This window comes from Oncorhynchus masou, chromosome 22 (assembly GCF_036934945.1).
Source record: "Oncorhynchus masou masou isolate Uvic2021 chromosome 22, UVic_Omas_1.1, whole genome shotgun sequence".
Lineage (NCBI taxonomy): Eukaryota > Metazoa > Chordata > Actinopteri > Salmoniformes > Salmonidae > Oncorhynchus > Oncorhynchus masou.
Window position 1 is genome coordinate 50,879,804 of NC_088233.1, and position 17,988 is coordinate 50,897,791.

At 40.6% G+C, this 17,988-nt stretch overlaps 1 protein-coding gene across 7 annotated transcripts in view; it reads left to right on the forward strand.

Moving 5' to 3' along the window:
* Positions 1-17,460, forward strand: part of phf21ab (PHD finger protein 21Ab) — a 73,639-nt gene extending 56,179 nt beyond the window's left edge. For 3 of the 7 annotated variants that reach the window (XM_064930504.1, XM_064930506.1, XM_064930505.1), the window contains 6 exons: positions 242-302; positions 1,203-1,375; positions 9,198-9,353; positions 9,785-9,860; positions 10,032-10,135; positions 11,969-17,460. In XM_064930504.1, coding sequence (XP_064786576.1) covers positions 242-302; positions 1,203-1,375; positions 9,198-9,353; positions 9,785-9,860; positions 10,032-10,135; positions 11,969-12,724 — 1,326 coding nt within the window. In that variant the 3' untranslated portion in view covers positions 12,725-17,460. Of the gene's footprint in view, positions 1-241; positions 303-1,082; positions 1,376-9,197; positions 9,354-9,784; positions 9,861-10,031; positions 10,136-11,968 lie in introns of all 7 variants that reach the window. The other 4 variants (XM_064930502.1, XM_064930503.1, XM_064930510.1 and 1 more) reach the window with 3 other exon arrangements.
* Positions 17,461-17,988: the final 528 nt, after the last annotated feature.

The following is a 17,988-nucleotide window of genomic DNA, read 5'->3' on the forward strand; positions in this document are numbered from 1 at the left end:
ACATACTTTTTAAAATGCGACCATAATATGCACCGTTTTCTTTGCATGTGAATATCTGAATTCATGTGAATATCTGAATTCATGTGAATATCTGAATGCATGGACTCCGAGTTAGAATCTAGCCCTGTGTAGCATATGAAAAGAAAACGGGTGTACTTTTTGAGTGAGCAACATGGACTTTGCAGTCAAATGAAAGCTGGATTTGTTCTCCCACATATGTATTCCTTTCGACGCCATGCAGAGGAAGAAGAGTGCAGTGACCTACCTAAACACTCCGCTCCACCAGGGAACCAGAAAGCGAGGTCAGTATTCACTCAACAAGCTGTCAACACTGGAGTCTGTAAACACCTGCACATACACCTGTTCCAATGCCCAGGGGACATATAGATGTATACATTACTGAGCTGGCCTATATTTGATGCATGTATGTTTTAATCTACTTAATGTAAATGGTACGAAATGCTCTGAATGTTTTACACACAACTTTTCTGCTGACACCTCTTTGCTTGCTGGCCTGAATCCCATGCAGGGACACTTACTAAGAGACTGCTATTCTGACCTTGAAGACTTCGTTTTGACTGCCTTTTCTTTATCCCTAACTGTAGAAATTTCTTGAGTTTTTCCAATTGTCATTTGTGAAAAACGGAAGGTTTTGGTTAGAGGGATAATAGTTCATCTCAAAGTGTAACAGTGTCAGATGTTTCCATGCATCAACTAGAGCGGAGTCAATTTGTTGATCCGAGCACTAGGAAATCGGTAGGCCTCAACCCCAAATTAATGGGAAAGATGGGCACCATCCAAATACACTTACACACCATGTTTTGCTGTATGAAAGCATCTGACAAACTGTGATTCACTTTGAACTGTCCCTTTTTGAGGTTGATTTGTAGACGTCCTAGTGAATAGGGAGAGATGTCTCACTCCCTTCAGCTGTCAGCTTCCCTCCACCCTGCCAACGTATTTGCTCTGCTTTTTCTTTTGAACCCCACTTGCATGTAGCTTCTGTCTCTTAGTGCACTAACTCCGCTCTGTGCTTCTCCTCCTCCACCCTCAACTCAACACCATCCCCTTTTTCACGCTAGCCAACGAGGACCGCCTGTCAAAGGTATGTTGGACAGACGGTTTGTTTGTTTGTTTGTTTCCCTCCCACCTCCATCTTTTTTTTTTTTTTTTTTTTTTCCCGTCTGTCTCATTTCACCCAGGTCGCCCACCCAAATACAGCAGTGTTCCGGAACTGGGCAGCCACACCCCGACCTCCCCCTCCAGCTGTCTCACTGCTTCCCTGGTCCCCGAGCGGCCCAACACGGGGGGGAGCTTCCCCTTCCATGTCCACCCCCACCACTCTCTCCCCCTGCCTAGCCCCAGCTCTGGGGATGTAAGTAGCAGTTGGAGAGACCAGAACAGCAGCCTGGACTTTCTGGGGCTCTATCCCCACTTACTTACCTACTGTCGCACCTCCCTTTTTTATACCGGTGGTATTATCCACAGGCTGTAACCTCCCCATCACACGCAAATACTTAAGTGGAGTTCAAATCTCCCAGTTCCTTCACGTCTAAAGACCTAAACAAGTACAGACACTTGTTTATTGATTTACTCCCTACTGTCTGATCCTGATCTAATTATTTAATTGTTTTTATGCATTACCAAGTGAACAGTACCCCTCTCCTTAAATGTAGTACCGCCCCAGTACCTCTTTCCCCCTTCTCTGAGGAATAATTGATAGCCTGTCAAATTGATAATTGACTCATTTTATGTTTTAAGTAGGATCAGTTTGTTTAGATCCTCTCTTAAATGCCATTAAAAATATACTGCAGTTTATTACATAAGTTAAGCTAATGTTAAATAAGAAATGCAGAATGGTATGCACAGTGGCTTTTATAATGGCCTTCACCCATTTCAGTGTTGGAATTACACACATTACTTAAGTGTTCTCTTTTTTTAGGGTGTCTAATTAACTTATTTAGCCTCAGTTTCAATCTTTCTCATTAGGAAATGCGACTGAGAATGAGATTTGGGTCTTGGCGCCGTGCTTTGATGTGGGTGTCTCTTGTGTGGGAAGCATTTGTACGTTCACTCTGCTAAAACAGTACACAGTTCGTCACTCACTGTTCTAGATAATTTATAACAATCTAACCTGGTCTTGTCTGGAACTAGCCTAGGCTGGCTAGCAAGCTAGCCAACTTCTTTAGCCAATTAGCTTCAGCCAGCCTGTGTGCAACTGTGGCAAAATTGGTTAGACTTTGGATAGCCGGTCTGTGGGGTTAGTTTGGGACTGCCATGTCTGTCATGAAATGCTTTGAATATTTGTATATGAAGTTCTACAATTTGTGTGGGATTTTTGGATCCAATTTTAGAGTGGAAATATTCACAGATAACTGATATACAGTATTTATACAAAAGTACATGGACACCCCTTGAAATGAGTGGTTTTGGCTATTTCAGCCACACACGTTGCTAAAAGGTGTATAAAATCGCGCACACAGCCATGCAATCTCCATAGACAAACATTGACAGTAGAATGGACTTACTGAAGAGCTCCATGACTTTCAACGTGGCACCATAGGATGGCACCTTTTCAACAAATCAGTTTGTAAAATTTCTGCCCTGCTTGAGCTGCCCCGGTCCACTGTGCTGTTATTGGGAAGTGGAAATGTCTGGGAGCAACAATGGCTCAGCCACAGTGTTAGGCCACAGAAGCTCACAGAACGGGACTGTCGAGTGCTGAAGCGCATAGCGTGTAAAACTCGTCTGTCCCCAGTTGCTACATTCACTACCGAGTTCCAAACTGCTTCATGAAATGGGTTTCCGTGGCCAAGCAGCCGCACACAGGCCTAAGATCACCATGCGCCATGCCAAGCGTCAGCTCGTCGTCATTGTATTCTGGAGCAATGGAAATGGAAAGGCATTCTCCGGAGTGATGAAGCACGCTTCACCATCTGGTAGTCCGACGGACAAATCTGGGTTTGGCGGATGCTAGGAGAACGCTACCCGCCCGAATGGTTAGTGCCATCTGTAAAGTTTTGGTGGAGGAATACTGGTCTGGGGCTGTGTTTCATGGTTCGGGATAGGCCCCTTAGTTCCAGTGACGGGAAATCTTAACGCTACAGCATACAAAATTTGAAATTTAGATAAATACATTTCAAATTTAAAAAATATATATACACTGCTCAAAAAAATAAAGGGAACACTTACATTGTGTTGTTTATCTCCAAGTCAATCACACTTCTGTGAAATCAAACTGTCCACTTAGGAAGCAACACTGATTGACAATAAATTTCACGTGCTGTTGTGCAAATGGAATAGACAACAGGTGGAAATTATAGGCAATTAGCAAGACACCCCCAATAAAGGAGTGGTTCTCCAGGTGGTGACCAGCTCATCCAGGATGGCACATCAATGCGAGCTGTGGCAAGAAGGTTTGCTGTGTCGGTCAGTGTAGTGTCCAGAGCATGGAGGCACTACCAGGAGACAGGCCAGTACATCAGGAGATGTGGAGGAGGCCGTAGGAGGGCAACAACCCAGCAGCAGAACCGCTACCTCCACCTTTGCAAGGAGGAGCACTGCCAGAGCCCTGCAAAATGACCTCCAGCAGGCCACAAATGTGCATGTGTCTGCTCAAACGGTCAGAAACAGACTCCATGAGGGTGGTATGAGGGCCTGACGTCCACAGGTGGGGGTTGTGCTTACAGCCCAACACCGTGCAAGACGTTTGGCATTTGCTGGAGAACACCAAGATTGGCAAATTTGCCACTGGCGCCCTGTGCTCTTCACAGATGAAAGCAGGTTCACACTGAGCACGTGACAGTCTGGAGACGCCGTGGAGAACGTTCTGCTGCCTGCAACATCCTCCAGCATGACCAGTTTGGCGGTGGGTCAGTCATGGTATGGGGTGGCATTTCTTTGGGGGGCCGCACAGCCCTCCATGTGCTCGCCAGAGGTAGCCTGACTGCCATTAGGTACCGAGATGAGATCCTCAGACCCCTTGTGAGACCATTTGCTGGTGCGGTTGGCCCTGGGTTCCTCCTAATGCAAGACAATGCTAGACTTCATGTGGCTGGAATGTGTCAGCAGTTCCTGCAAGAGAAAGGCATTGATGCTATGGACTGGCACGCCTGTTCCCCAGACCTGAATCCAATTGAGCACATCTGGGACATCATGTCTCACTCCATCCACCAATGCCACGTTGCACCACAGACTGTCCAGGAGTTGGCGGATGCTTTAGTCCAGGTCTGGCAGGAGATCCCTCAGGAGACCATCCGCCACCTCATCAGGAGCATGCCCAGGCGTTGTAGGGAGGTCATACAGGCATGTGGAGCCCACACACACTACTGAGCCTCATTTTGCCTTGTTTTAAGGACATTACATCAAAGTTGGATCAGCCTGTAGTGTGGTTTTCCCTTTTAATTTTGAGTGTGACTCCAAATCCAGACCTCCATGGGTTGATAAATTTGATTTCCATTGATAATTTTTGTGTGATTTTGTTCAACTATGTAAAGAAAAAAGTATTTAATAAGAATATTTCATTCATTCAGAGGTAGGATGTGTTATTTTAGTGTTCCCTTTATTTTTTTGAGGTGTGTGTGTGTGTGTGTGTGTGTGTGTGTGTGTGTGTGTGTGTGTGTGTATACACACACACAGTACCAGTCAAAAGTTGACACACCTACTCATTCAAGGGATTTTCTTAGTAAAAATTAATTTCTACATTTGTAGAATAATAGTGAAGACATCAACTATTATATATCACATATGGAATCATGTAGAAACCAAAAAAGTGTTAAACAAATCGAAATAAATTTGAGATTCCACAAAGACCAAGTGTTATGATGAAACTGACTCATGAGGCCCGCCACAGGAAAGGAAGACCCAGAGTTACCTCTGCTGCAGAAGAATAAGTTCACTGCACCTCAGATTGCAGCTCAAATAAATGCTTCAGAGTTTGTGTAACAGACTCATCTCAACGTCAACTGTTTAGAGTAGACTGTGTGAATCATCAGGCCTTCATGGTTGAATTACTGCAAAAAAACACTACTAAAAGACACCAAGAAGAATAGACTCGCTTGGGCCAAGAAACACGAGCAATGGACATTAGATCGGTGGAAATGTCCTTTGGTCCTTTGCTGTCATCAAGGCAAATGGTGGCTACTTTGAAGGATATAAAATATAACATATATAATTTGATTTGTATAACACTTTTTTGTTTCCTGCATGGTTCCATGTGTTATTTCATAATTTTGATGTCTTCACTATTATTCTGCATTGTAGAAAATAGTACAAATATAGAAAACCCTTGAATGAGTAGGTGTGTGCGAACTTTTGACTTGTACTGTATGTGTATGTAAAACAGCCCTACAACGATACTCAGAAAGCTTATTTCTTAAGTTTGATGAAAGAACATTATTGGAAGCACCACATGAAATGTATGTGCACCTGAAAGATTAGTTTTTTTTTAATAGAAAGACTGTTACTCTATTGAAAGGAGTATAAACTACAATGATTCCGGCAAAAATATTGCCTAGGCTCTGAAGACTGAGCTGCCTCGTTGCCCCCCCAGCAAAACTAGCTTACATTTAGGCTATTGTTTAATGTCTATTTCACACTATGTTGAGGTAAAAAAAAATCTGAGCATAATGCTTGTATGGATGTCAACCCCAATACATGTTCATGTCATCAATCATCTGCATTACAGTTAAACTACCACCAATTGATGTATGCTAGCTATGCTACCAGCTTATATGAATGGGAGTTAGCATTTAGCGGTTCCTTTTTCTAAACCTGAAAAGGGACGACTTCTAAATGTTATGCAGCAAAAACAGCCAAATACAGTTTAAGTCGGAAGTTTACATACACTTAGGTTGAAGTCGTTCACTCGTTTTTCAATCACTCCACAAATTTCTTGTTAACAAACTATAGTTTTGGCAAGTCGGTTAGGACATCTACTTTGTGCATGACACAAGTAATTTTTCCAACAATTGTTTACAGACAGATTATTTCAATTATAATTCACTGTATCACAATTCCAGTGGGTCAGAAGTTTACATATACTAAGTTAACTGTGCCTTTAAACAGCTTGGCAAATTCCAGAAAATTATGTCATGGCTTTAGAAGCTTCTGATAGGCTAATTGCCATAATTTGAGTCATTTTGAGGTGTACCTGTCGATGTATTTCAAGGCCTACCTTCAAACGCAGTGCCTCTTTGCTTGACGCCATGAGAAAATCAAAAGAAAACAGCCAAGACCTCAGGAAAAAAATGTGTACACCTCCACAAGTCTGGTTCATCCTTGGGAGCAATTTCCAAACGCCTGAAGGTACCACGTTCATATCTGTACAAACAATAGTAAGCAAGTATAAACACCATGGGACCATGCAGCCGTCATACCACTCAGGAAGGAGACGCGTTCTGTCTCCTATAGATGAACATACTTTGGGGCGAAAATGCAAATCAATCCCAGAACCACAGCAAAGGACCTTGTGAAGATGCTGGAGGAAACCGATACAAAATTATCTATATCCACAGTAAAACGAGTCGTATATCGTCATAACCTGAAAGGCAACTCAGCAAGGAAGAAGCAACTGCTTCCAAAACTGCCAATAAAAAGCCAGACTACGGTTTGCAACAGCACATTGGGGATAAAGATTGTACTTTTTGGAGAAATGTCCTCTGGTCTAATGAACCCAAAATAGAACTGTTTGGCCATAATGACCATTGTTATGTTTGGAGGAAAACGGGGGAGGCTTGCAAGCCGAAGAACACAAGCACGGGGGTAGCAGCATCATGTTGGGGGGTGTTTTGCTGCAGGAGGGACTGGTGCACTTCACAAAATAGATGGCATCATGGAGGAAGTAAAATTATGTGGATATATTGAAGCAGCATTTCCAGACATCAGTCAAGAAGTTAAAGCTTGGTCGTAAATGGGTCTTCCAAATGGACAATGACCACAAGCATACTTCCAAAGTTGTAGCAAAATGGCTTAAGGACAAAAAAGTCAATGTATTGGAGTGGCCTTCTCAAAGCCCTGACCTCAATCCCATGGAAAATTTGTGGGCAGAACTGAAAAAGCGTGTGCGAGCAAGGAGGCCTACAAACCTGACTCAGTTCCACCAGCTCTGCCAGGAGGAATGAGCCAAAATTCACCCAACTTATTGTGGGAAGCTTGTGGAAGGCTACCTGAAACATTTGACCCGAGTTAAACAATTTAAAGGCAATGCTACCAAATGCTAGTTGAGTGCATGTAAACTTCTGACCCACTGGGAATGTGATGAAAGAAATAAAAGCTGAAATTAATCATTCTCTCTACTATTATTCAGACATTTCACATTGTTAAAATAAAGTGGTGATCCTAACTGATATAAAATATAAACTATAAATATAAAACAGGGAATTTTTTAAAAGTCAGGAATTGTGAAACTCAGTTTAAATGTATTTGGCTAATGTGTATGTAAAGTTCTGACTTCCTGTATATCCAAATCTGGATTTTAATAACCACATTGTGAGCCTGTTACCATACGTATTTGACAAATATCCATTTTGTTCGATCAGATTTGTTCAATATGCGCCAATCCAGCTTCCGCCTATTCCCCCCTGTCTGTATTTCGTTGACCTCTTTACCGCATCTATCCCCGTTTACCGCTCTCACTAGGAGTTCAAACAAATGTTCGTGTTGAAATCCCTACACAAAGTTTCATGAAGATATTTTTTAGTTGTGAACTTGTTCTAATAGCCTTTCGTCAACATTCTCCATGTTTGTTGTCAAGGAAGTGAGTTTGTGTGTGTTACAGGATGTACCACACCCACTTACGTCAACCAACCATGTCTATGCGAAGCTATGCGGAGCCCTGGACATTGTTAAACATTTTGGGAGTTTCGTTGCATCGGTGTACCAAGCTCGGTTTGGCCTCCGGAGGCTCCGCAATTGTGTCAAGCATAAATTGGCTTTCAGGGTTAGTGTAGGGATTTAGCGTGGGGACATCCCAAGGTTTCCTGATTGCACTAACCCTCAGTGAATTATGTCAAGTGTTCTCCCAGGTAGTGAGCTGGGGGTGGCGAAACGTGACTATGAACCGGTCCCTGACATGTGACAACCCATGCATAAAAACGTAGCTACGAAGCATTACTTTGTAACCTGCTATGTTTGTTTTTGTGTCTCTGAAAAAAGATCAATGACAGAGCTTGAGGAATACCTTTCGCAAAAAGCAAATATAACCCACCAGATTTCGCAGGCTTCACTAAAGGACTTTAATGTTAACGTTACCACAGTTGAATGTTCCTAGCACGGCACTCTTTATGTTTGGGCATAGCATCCATTGTTTGTCACAACACCCAACACTTCACGTAACAGTTTGTGACCAGTGCGTTTATTGAGCTGGCAAGCTTCTGTCTACTCGGCACTCACCGTAGAAGCAGTAACAGTTAGTTCCCTGTGGTTCACTCTCCTGTCCGACTGGTGTAGTTGCATTGGGTGATAGTGTCCAGCCAAAGCCAGATTGGCTTATAGCCATGTAAAGAGCACCCTGTTCAGGCACCAAAAAAGTCTCCTATGAAGGACGTTTTTTTTTCTTCATCTTATATTGGACCTTTTCTGTTGATTAAATGCCGACACAAATACATCCATGAAAGGTAAATATCGGTCTACTGATATATCGGTTGGGCTCTCCAATTCATAGTTAATTTCTTTATTCATTTAAATTTGGAGCTAATGAAATGTTTCAGATTGTCCAATTTGACTGACTAGCACCATAGGGATATCCAAACCAAAATGTAGCATGGTCAGTGCGTGTTGGGCATTACAATCGGGTCTCTTGCAGTTGTGCTCCAAATGTATGAGTACTTGGATGCTGTGGGCATGTTGGCAGGATTTAAATAAACGCAACCCAACGAAAACTGTTACATACCATTCATTCCTTGACATACCCATTTTTCCTCATTATCTCGCAATTTTCTGAGACTAAATTTATGACACGAATGATCTAACACTTTAGTCCATTTTGATAGTAGAATAAATCTGACGTGTCTCCATGCCACACAAGCCGTCTTCAGCCACTTTTTAAGTGTTTTCTTTAAACGCCACAAAGACCCTAATATAATTCAATAATCCTCAAATCAACAAACATGGCCCCTCCCCTCTGCCCTGCCTCTGCACACCTGATTGGTCAGGCCTAGACGGGCAGTGAAACTGATTGGTGCAATTCTTCCTGACAGGGAGACATCCATGAGGATTTCTGCACTGTGTGCAGACGCAGTGGCCAGTTGCTCATGTGTGACACATGCTCACGTGTCTATCACCTGGACTGCCTGGACCCACCCCTGAAAACCATTCCTAAAGGCATGTGGATCTGTCCCAAATGTCAAGACCAGGTAAACGCAGCACCCGACCTACTGATCAGGGGGAGGGCATTGCCCAGCAGTCCAGTGATTCAGTGGTCTAGATCTGAAAAATTGGTTGCCTTTTCAAAGTGGGCAATTGCCACACAATTGTCCACAGGTTATCCAGAAATGTAATCTTCCCCTTAGGCTGTCATCAGCTAGGCCTTTTTCCTAAACGACAACATTAAGATATGGCTGTTCAAGAAGGAACGGCAAGCTTCAACATGATTCAATATTGTTTTATGTAATTCTTTCCCATTCATTTTGTTAGTGGATGATGGCATCTTACACTCCCATCTGATTTTGTTTGTTTGTCCTTCGTGACATCACCAGAGGGTGGCCAGAGAAATGTTCTCTTCCATGTCTAGGTAATGTCGTGACTTCACAATCACAATACAACAAAGCTGTGCTCTTCTCTCCAGATACTGAAAAAAGAAGATGCAATTCAATGGCCGGGAACATTGGCTATTGTTCATTCCTACATCGCCTATAAAGAAGGTAGGAATAGCACACCAAAGACCTTGTACGTCGACAAACATGAAATGTGTGCTTGGGCTACATTCAGCTGAAGCAGTGGTAGATGGAACAGTTCTGTCACTGGCATCTCAAACAACCAAATTGCCTTTTAAATCTCACTGTTGTCTGTGTGTTGTTTCTGTTTCCTAACAGCTAAAGAAGAGGAGAAACAAAGGCTAATTAAGTGGAGTGCTGAGCTGAAACTGGAGCGGGAGCAGTTGGAACAAGGGGTCAAACAACTCAGCAACTCTATAACGGTAAGCTCCATAGTAACAGCAGATCGCCTTGTAAGCGAGTTGTTTCCAGATGGCCATACTGGAATAGATGGAAGTGGCTCAGATCTTGAATAATAGTGGCGGCTAGGTATTTCACGTAACTACCCCTATTGCTCTGATCAGAGATGCAAACTCCTCACTTTTTGGCAAAATTTGCCGTTTTGATCTCCAAAATAGGTATTCCGCGTGAATCGTGTAGAGGGCTGACGAAAAGTGCGCAGATGCAGTGTATCACCCGTTAAGCTATAAAAGAGAGGCGCTAACAGATACTGTGCCGCAAAACTTTTCCTAATCTTGGAGTCTTTTTTTTGGAACACTTCTATAAATGTGTCCTGTGGAATGCACATGGAATTTTGACTTGGGAGCACCAGTGCGCTCAGATAATACATTGAATGCTCAGACCGTTTTATATGTATCATTTTAGGGGCGTGCATCACGAGCAAAGTAATTTGTAGAAATGTTACTTGGCCTGTAAGAACCATTAGTACAGGCGAGTCTGATTTTTATTTTTAACTGTACCACAGCCTCTGCCATAGAAACTAACGGAGCATAGTTTTGTGCCTATGGTTGCACCTCTACAATGCAGAAAACCGGTTGTCTCTAGCCCAAACCATTTTAAACTAAAGACCTATTTTACCGGAATAAGTGAGGATTCACAGGATGCTCTTTAAGGTGTATACACAAATTAATCCTCATGATTAAGGAACAATGAAAATAGTTCAAATCAACCCGATTTTAATCTATAAAAATTATTTTTAACAGAAAAATAGATTTGCACTATATATCAGAGGTCATTACCACTATATAAATTAATAGGGACATTTTCAGGTGTGCCACAATTTATATTCCTTACTACATTCCTTTTGCCCAATCACAGGTAGGCCTTTAGATATTAGCAAATCATCTATTTTCTGCAGTAACCTTTTCTATTATAGAGTAAAAAGTGTGAAGTTAAATTCAATGCGTTGTAATGAGTAGAGATGTGAATAAAAGGGACCTGTTTTTGTGCAGAACATATAGAATATGGGAACATGCGTCCGGGGGGGGCTCTGTGGTATTGCGATGCTACTTGGTATCGTGATACTTGACCTGTCATGAAATCGATAGTAAAATGTTGGTATTGTGACAATCCCACTTTTAAAAATAGGCACATTTTCTTGCAGTTAACACCGATTTTTCACTTGTTTCCATGCGAAAAAACATTTCACCTTTTTTTGGCCCTCACCAGTTTGCATACCTGTCTGATGCTCTCTTGGCTTAAAAAAAGAAAGAATGCCCAGAGATACTGATGGCTGATGATAAATTACATTTAAATAGAACTGCATTAAAAAAAAATGCACACTGTTAGCAATGCTTTCTAGCTACATAGCCAAATGCTAGCTAATTGGCTAAAGTCCTACAGTTTGCAGTTAATTAGCTATACTAATACTGTAGCTGATTTCTAAAAAATTAGCATTTATAATAACTGCACTAGTAACTGCACTAGTAGTAATATAGTTACAGTTCAGTAATTGGCTACAATGGAGACTAAGCTAGCTTGCTATCTCGCTTGTTAGCAAGCGAATGTGGATCTGTCAGGAACAAACATGATAAAAGATACAGCTATGACTAGTTTTGGGGAATCTTAATCTGACAGCAAAATATTTCTGTAAGCAAATGAAGAATCCATTTGACGCCAGATAAGGTGCAGTGACGTAAAAGAATGGTCTCTATATAGAGTATTTTGAAACTGTTCTTTTTATAAGTGACTTTACTGGATCAATTTAAGTGTGTTCATTTATTATTATTTAACCCTGTTTCCTCCCCTCTAAATAGAAATGCATGGAGACCAAAAACATCATCCTGTCTCGACAGAAAGAAATGCAAGTTTCGTTGGAGAAGGTCAAACACCTGGTCCGCCTCATTCAGGCTTTCAGTTTCAGTCAAACCATGGAGACCGAGGGTACAGGTGACATCACAGAAGATGTTACAAAGAACATCACGAGGGCCAAGGATGCAATTGTCCCAATTGAAAATGCTGTGGACACAGTCAACACAGAGGCTGTAGCAGAAGTCAATATCCAGTCTGTGTATGGGGTGAAGGCCAAGATCACAGCACAGGACAGCAGCGATGTTGAAGCCAGAAAGGAGGAGGTTGTAGCTGATGTTACCATCAAGACGGTAGCAGGAGTTAGCGCTGAGCCTGTTGCCGGGGTCAGCACCGTTGCTACAGTGGACAACCGTGTTGAACCCGTAGCTGAGGTCAACACCGCTGAGGAAGTGACTGAGGCCGAGACGAAAACCACAGCAGTGGTCAGTGCAGAGGACTCTACTGGGGTCACGACCAATGGCACCACTGACCTTGTGTGTACTGACGAGAGCTGTACTAACAAGGACGAGAGCTGTACTAGCAACACAAACACCAACCATGAGAACAAGGTCACCACCACTAACAACACAGAGCAGGTGGTAGAAGAGGAACAGGAAGAGAACACAAACGATGATGGCAGCAGCACCAACAACAGCAAAACCTCAGAATCTTCCCAGAAATCTTTGCCAGCTCTTCTCGACAGTTTGGACAATAAAGAGTAACGCTCTCTTAGATCGGCCCCACCCTCACATTAAAAAATGACTTTTGCTTTCAGATTTGAAAGGTGCCCGACGTTGCCAATCTATATAAATGTTACTTGTTTTCAATGTATTGTCAGACTGTGTCAATAGTAAATCTACAGCCTGAGTCTGAGATTGCTCTTGGATGCTGTAGGCTATTATACCCCAAGCATGGGTGAAAGGGTGGTTTGTGTACCAGTGTCATGCCAATTAAGGATAGAAAGAATAGTAGTAATGCTAAAAGTAAGATAATTTATAACATCACACCATTGTGTGCCTGCAACAGCTGCCCTCAGAACTCTCGTGGGGGTTGTTTTTTTTAGGTTGTCTTTTGTTCCTGGGGAGGCAGGTTAGAGATGTCCAAAGACTGCTGCACCGAGAACGTGTTTCTCTGGCATTAACTGAGAGAAACATCAAACCAAAAGATTGGCAAAACAGCTGAGGACAGGGCTTTGAAAAATTCTAAAGCATCAGTATTTAAGTGGGAAACATTGAGGCGCCAGTTGAGTGTCATTGAAAATCAAACATGTAAAAGAAGAGAGCCTTCAGTTATCCCAATACCTTCCTCCCTTTTCCCCATTCTCAACCGTACATGACCAATAACTATTGACCCATTTACACAACACCTCAGGCAAAACAAAAGCAACGTCCACCTGCTTTTGAAGTATGAGGCAGACTGCTTATAGAGCTTGCTGACCAGGGCCTTGCTGAGGAAGACCCAGGTAACAAAGATGGTCATCTCAAGAGACAGTGGAGTCAGATCACACATGGTAGCTTAAAGTTTTCAAATGGTGTAGGTCCAGTGCAGTGATTTGAGTTTCTTTCGTGAGTCAGTGTCAACTGTGAGCACTAAATGTTAAATTGCAATAATGTTGCAATGTCAAAAACAAACACACAAAAATATCTATCTGGGGTGTGTTTCTTCTTTTTATAGGAAAAGATATTCAGGTCTTCCTAGTCTTAAAAAATAAGTGCATTTCTGTTTCATTAAACAGTTGTTTGTTATTAAATGTGTTTAACTGGCATAGTTTATGCAAGTAATTATCTTTTAAAAGAGGTGACCTTTGCATATTATGAAATGTATGTTTTTGTTTTAATTCTGAACTGCCAAAATGCTATTGTATCCAAATATAGCAGGGACGTGTCCACTAACTGTATGGAAAGATCAAGGAAAAAATGGAATATTCAATACCATCTCGGCAATTGGCAATACCTGGTAAATAAGCATGAGTGCTTATTCAACAATCTCATCTAAATATATTTATTTCCTGGAAAATGGAGTGTTGCATCAGCCCACTTTGGTGGTGGTAAGGAAAAAAACACAAATCCTGAGATTAAAGCACAAGCTTCTGCATAACAAATGTGTGCTGAAAAACTTTTTGTATGTTACATATAGAACATAACAGTATGCATTTTGTTTGTTGTCATGTAATTTATCCCCAATTTGCCAATATTTTTGTATTACCCAACTTATCTTTGAGGGTGAGACTGAGGCCTTGTGCAGCAGAAATTGTCTTGCTTTCCTACCCATGAAACATGCTTGGATAACAGAACTGACCAACGAACCTATCCCTAAATACTCAATAGATTTGTGCTTCCACTGGTATTTGTTTTTTAATGCGCCATCAACATATCTGTCCAATGTTTTATAATTTGTGGGGCCAGTACCCAGTTTTTTTTCCCCCACTTGTTTTCGACCAAGTTGTTCCTGAATTGTTCAGCAACTTTTGGAGTTGGGACCATTCAGGAGACTGGTGATACTTATTGTTAGAGCATGTGTCAGGTCTCAATTTTGTATTATTTTTTATGCTATACTGTTGCGCATTGCAGAGTGCACAGTCGGCAACATACATATCATGTTGATGTCAATCCATGACCAATCGACATGTCTTTGGAGAATGTTTTCTGTGTTGAAAACAGGGACTTTAAATTCCAGAAATTCTACATTTCAAAGGACTGAATTCTCAACATTGCAATTTTTCTTTCTTAGCTATGTTAAAAAAAAAGATGTATAAATGCTGAGTCAATTAAAATACAAGTCCTATTTTTTTTGCAGTTTTTTAAACACATCAGAATGGAAGAGTTTGACCAAGAGATGCAATCAAGTGCAATGGCTATACTTTCTTGTCTTGTACTTTCTCATAGATTAATAAAAAAGGGTTCTTTGCCTTCTGAGTCTCACAGTACTCGTAAGGATATATCTTCACCACGGAAACACTGCATAAATTGGCTGGGTGTCAAACGTTTTTCATACGGTGCCCCTTGAATAGAACAAAGTATTCAGACATCCATTTCACATTCATATGTTTTTGTCTTTGTTAAGCCTGAACTTATTTTACAGAGACACTTGACCTTTCCCCTTTTTCGGTACCTCGAGTGCCTTTCTTCCAACAGCATATTTTGTCTCTTGACTTGCACTGTGGCTTGTATTTTTACCTTACTACACACAAACACACAGGTCTAGCTCTTGTCCTATGTTATCCCCATGTGATTTCATATCCGCCCACAAAACTCTGAATCTTCAGCAAACAAATGCATCTGAATTATAGAGCACAATTTGAATCTGCATAATGAATTATTATTTTTTATAAAACTTTGGACTTTAATTTTTTTTCTCACAAGTAGTCTGTATAGCAGCTGCCTTAAATGTATTTTATTTTTTATTATCTCTTCAGGTGAATTCAATTCATTTTGAAATGTATGTAATGGGTAATTCCTGTAAAACATGGGCAAATCTGTGGTTTGTTCATAATGTACACCACTCTGTAGTTTGTTCAAGTGTCACAGGCACTGGTACAATATTTATGGAGGATTCTTTACAAGCTCTTGTATAAGAAATGGAATATGTGTGACTGTTAGAATGGTATGTTTTGTTGTGATGCACTTTTTGGTTGAATTCCCACCCAGTATTATTTTTTTACAGTCCCGTCCACCCCAAAAGATGTGATGTGTATATAATATGAAATAGAAATAAACCAGATATCTTCTTACCCTGAATTTACCTCCCTATTGTTGAGATTCTAGAGGCATTCTAGTCTTGTCAGCATTAAAACTCTGTAAGTACAGTGCCAGTGATCATTACTTGTCCTCTTTTTGTTCCCTCCTTGTGCAGCTTTTTCTTTTCTCATCCATTCTTTTGTATTTGTCGTGCAGTAAGTTTCATCAAATTAGGTCATTATGAATTGAGCCTTGGCCTGTGTGCGTTCAAACAAAACAGCACCCTGATTGGATAAACTTCTTAAACCCCCTTAGCACCATCTTTCCAATCAGTCCAACAGAAAGCATGCCTTCTTATGCAAGTTTTTTTTTTATACAAATGTTTGTCAAACTTTTTTAATATGCATTAACTGTCCGTTTTATTTTCTAAAGGTTGTGAAATTGGTCACTTTTCATTTTACATTCTGGCAACATGCCATAACTATAGTAAACAGTAGGCATCTCAAAATAAAAAAATTGAAGTTTTTTTTAAACACCATTTGATGTGACATCTCTGGCAATAGTGTGTTATATTTGGAATTCTCCAATGGCAGAGGATTTTAATGCCATGAACTGTGAAGTCTATAATTGAGGAAAAAACATCATATAAGATGTAATGAAAGTGCAGTTTCTTTTGGCTCATTCTTCTCAAGGACCATTTTCTATAAAATGTTTGCCTTCGCTAATGCACCATGCTGAATGTTATTGTTCGGGACATGGGGTGGGGATAGTTTTGAAGTGGTCTAAAATGGTCTTGTCTAAAATTGTTGAGTGCATTGTCGTGTAAAAAAAAAAAAAACAGATAAAAATACATTCAGTTAAAGTACTTGAGCTCTTAAACCAATATACCCAAAGAATATTGCAAATGTGCATTTATATTTGGAAGCCATTATGCATTTGATACATATCAGTTCATAGTGAGGCTATGTTAATTTCTGCTTCAGTACAGCGTGCAAGTTCACGGATGTGATGGAAAAGGTAGTTAGCAGCGGAGACACACAATGAAATGTACGCTAGAGGGTTGAAAAGTGAAAGGCTTTCTTTTATGCATAAAAATTACATTTCCCGTTCATTCCAGAGTGAAACTTCACAGAACGATCCTGTAGAGTAGCTCACTTGTATATTCTCACAAGTGCATTATATTCTGTCAATGGCTTTTTTAATATAGTCTGGATTTTTTTGTTCTTATGATATACCAAGTCATGATCGTGGCCTTCTAGTATTGTTGGTACATTTCATCATCCATAATACTCATCATTCATATGTTGTGACTTCCCTGTTGTAACACCTTGAGCTTCTTACCTCATCCACTGTAAATTCAATTGGAGGAGTTTCTTTTTTAAGAGTGCAAAAAAGTGTCAAAAAAAGAAGCTTCCATTTGGTGAAAGATGATGCATTGTAGCGATACAAATAAACAAAGGTTCACCTGGTGTGCTGAATTATGTGTAAATTGTTAATTACACAACTGAATATTTGTAAAAAATTGTTTGTATTTTTTCATAATTTTAAAAGTGTGTATTTGACTTCTCTTCTGTTACATATATTTTTCGTTTGTTCGCCTGACATTGAGTGGTCCGTTGGGTTTCTTACCTCTCCTGTATTGAGCCAATTCTGTGATGAATAATTTGTATGCAGTGTTTAGAAAATACTGTAGGGAACATGGGAAGAAGTTGATATTAGGAGCATTTGATCAATTTGTATTTATTTATTTTATCATTTTGTTAATAAATTGTCAAAAGCAACCTGCCGTGTGTGTGTGTGTTAGGATTTGTGGGGGCTTAGATCTAGCAGTTTGTGGGATAGGGAATATTCGATATAGTTTCTGCAAAATGAAATGTTTTGTTCTACAATTGAACTATTTAGTTTAACTAAGAAGTTTAGTTTGACTCAACTATCCTTTGCATACATTTACATTTCAATCTCGACTTGTGATTGTCCATTAAATGATCAAGTCTGATTTGATTGTGTACATTTTCCAATTATTTCAACCATAGTGCCGAAATCAGTCTATTTGAGGACATAATAATTGAGTTCAGTTTCTTCATGTACCTTGTAAAAAAAAAAAAACTTTTAGCGTGGAACAATTCTACAGTATAGTTGCTAAGCATTCCGTCTGAAGGTTGTTTCTCTCACGCCCAGACAACAGCTCCAGCAATGCGCGTTACACAAAAGGTGAGTAATTTTTCACCAGAGATAAATATTTTTGTGCTGCGCCTTTCATCACTGAATTCAAGTAGGTTTCTTCCGTTTTCTATGTCATTTCCTGTAAT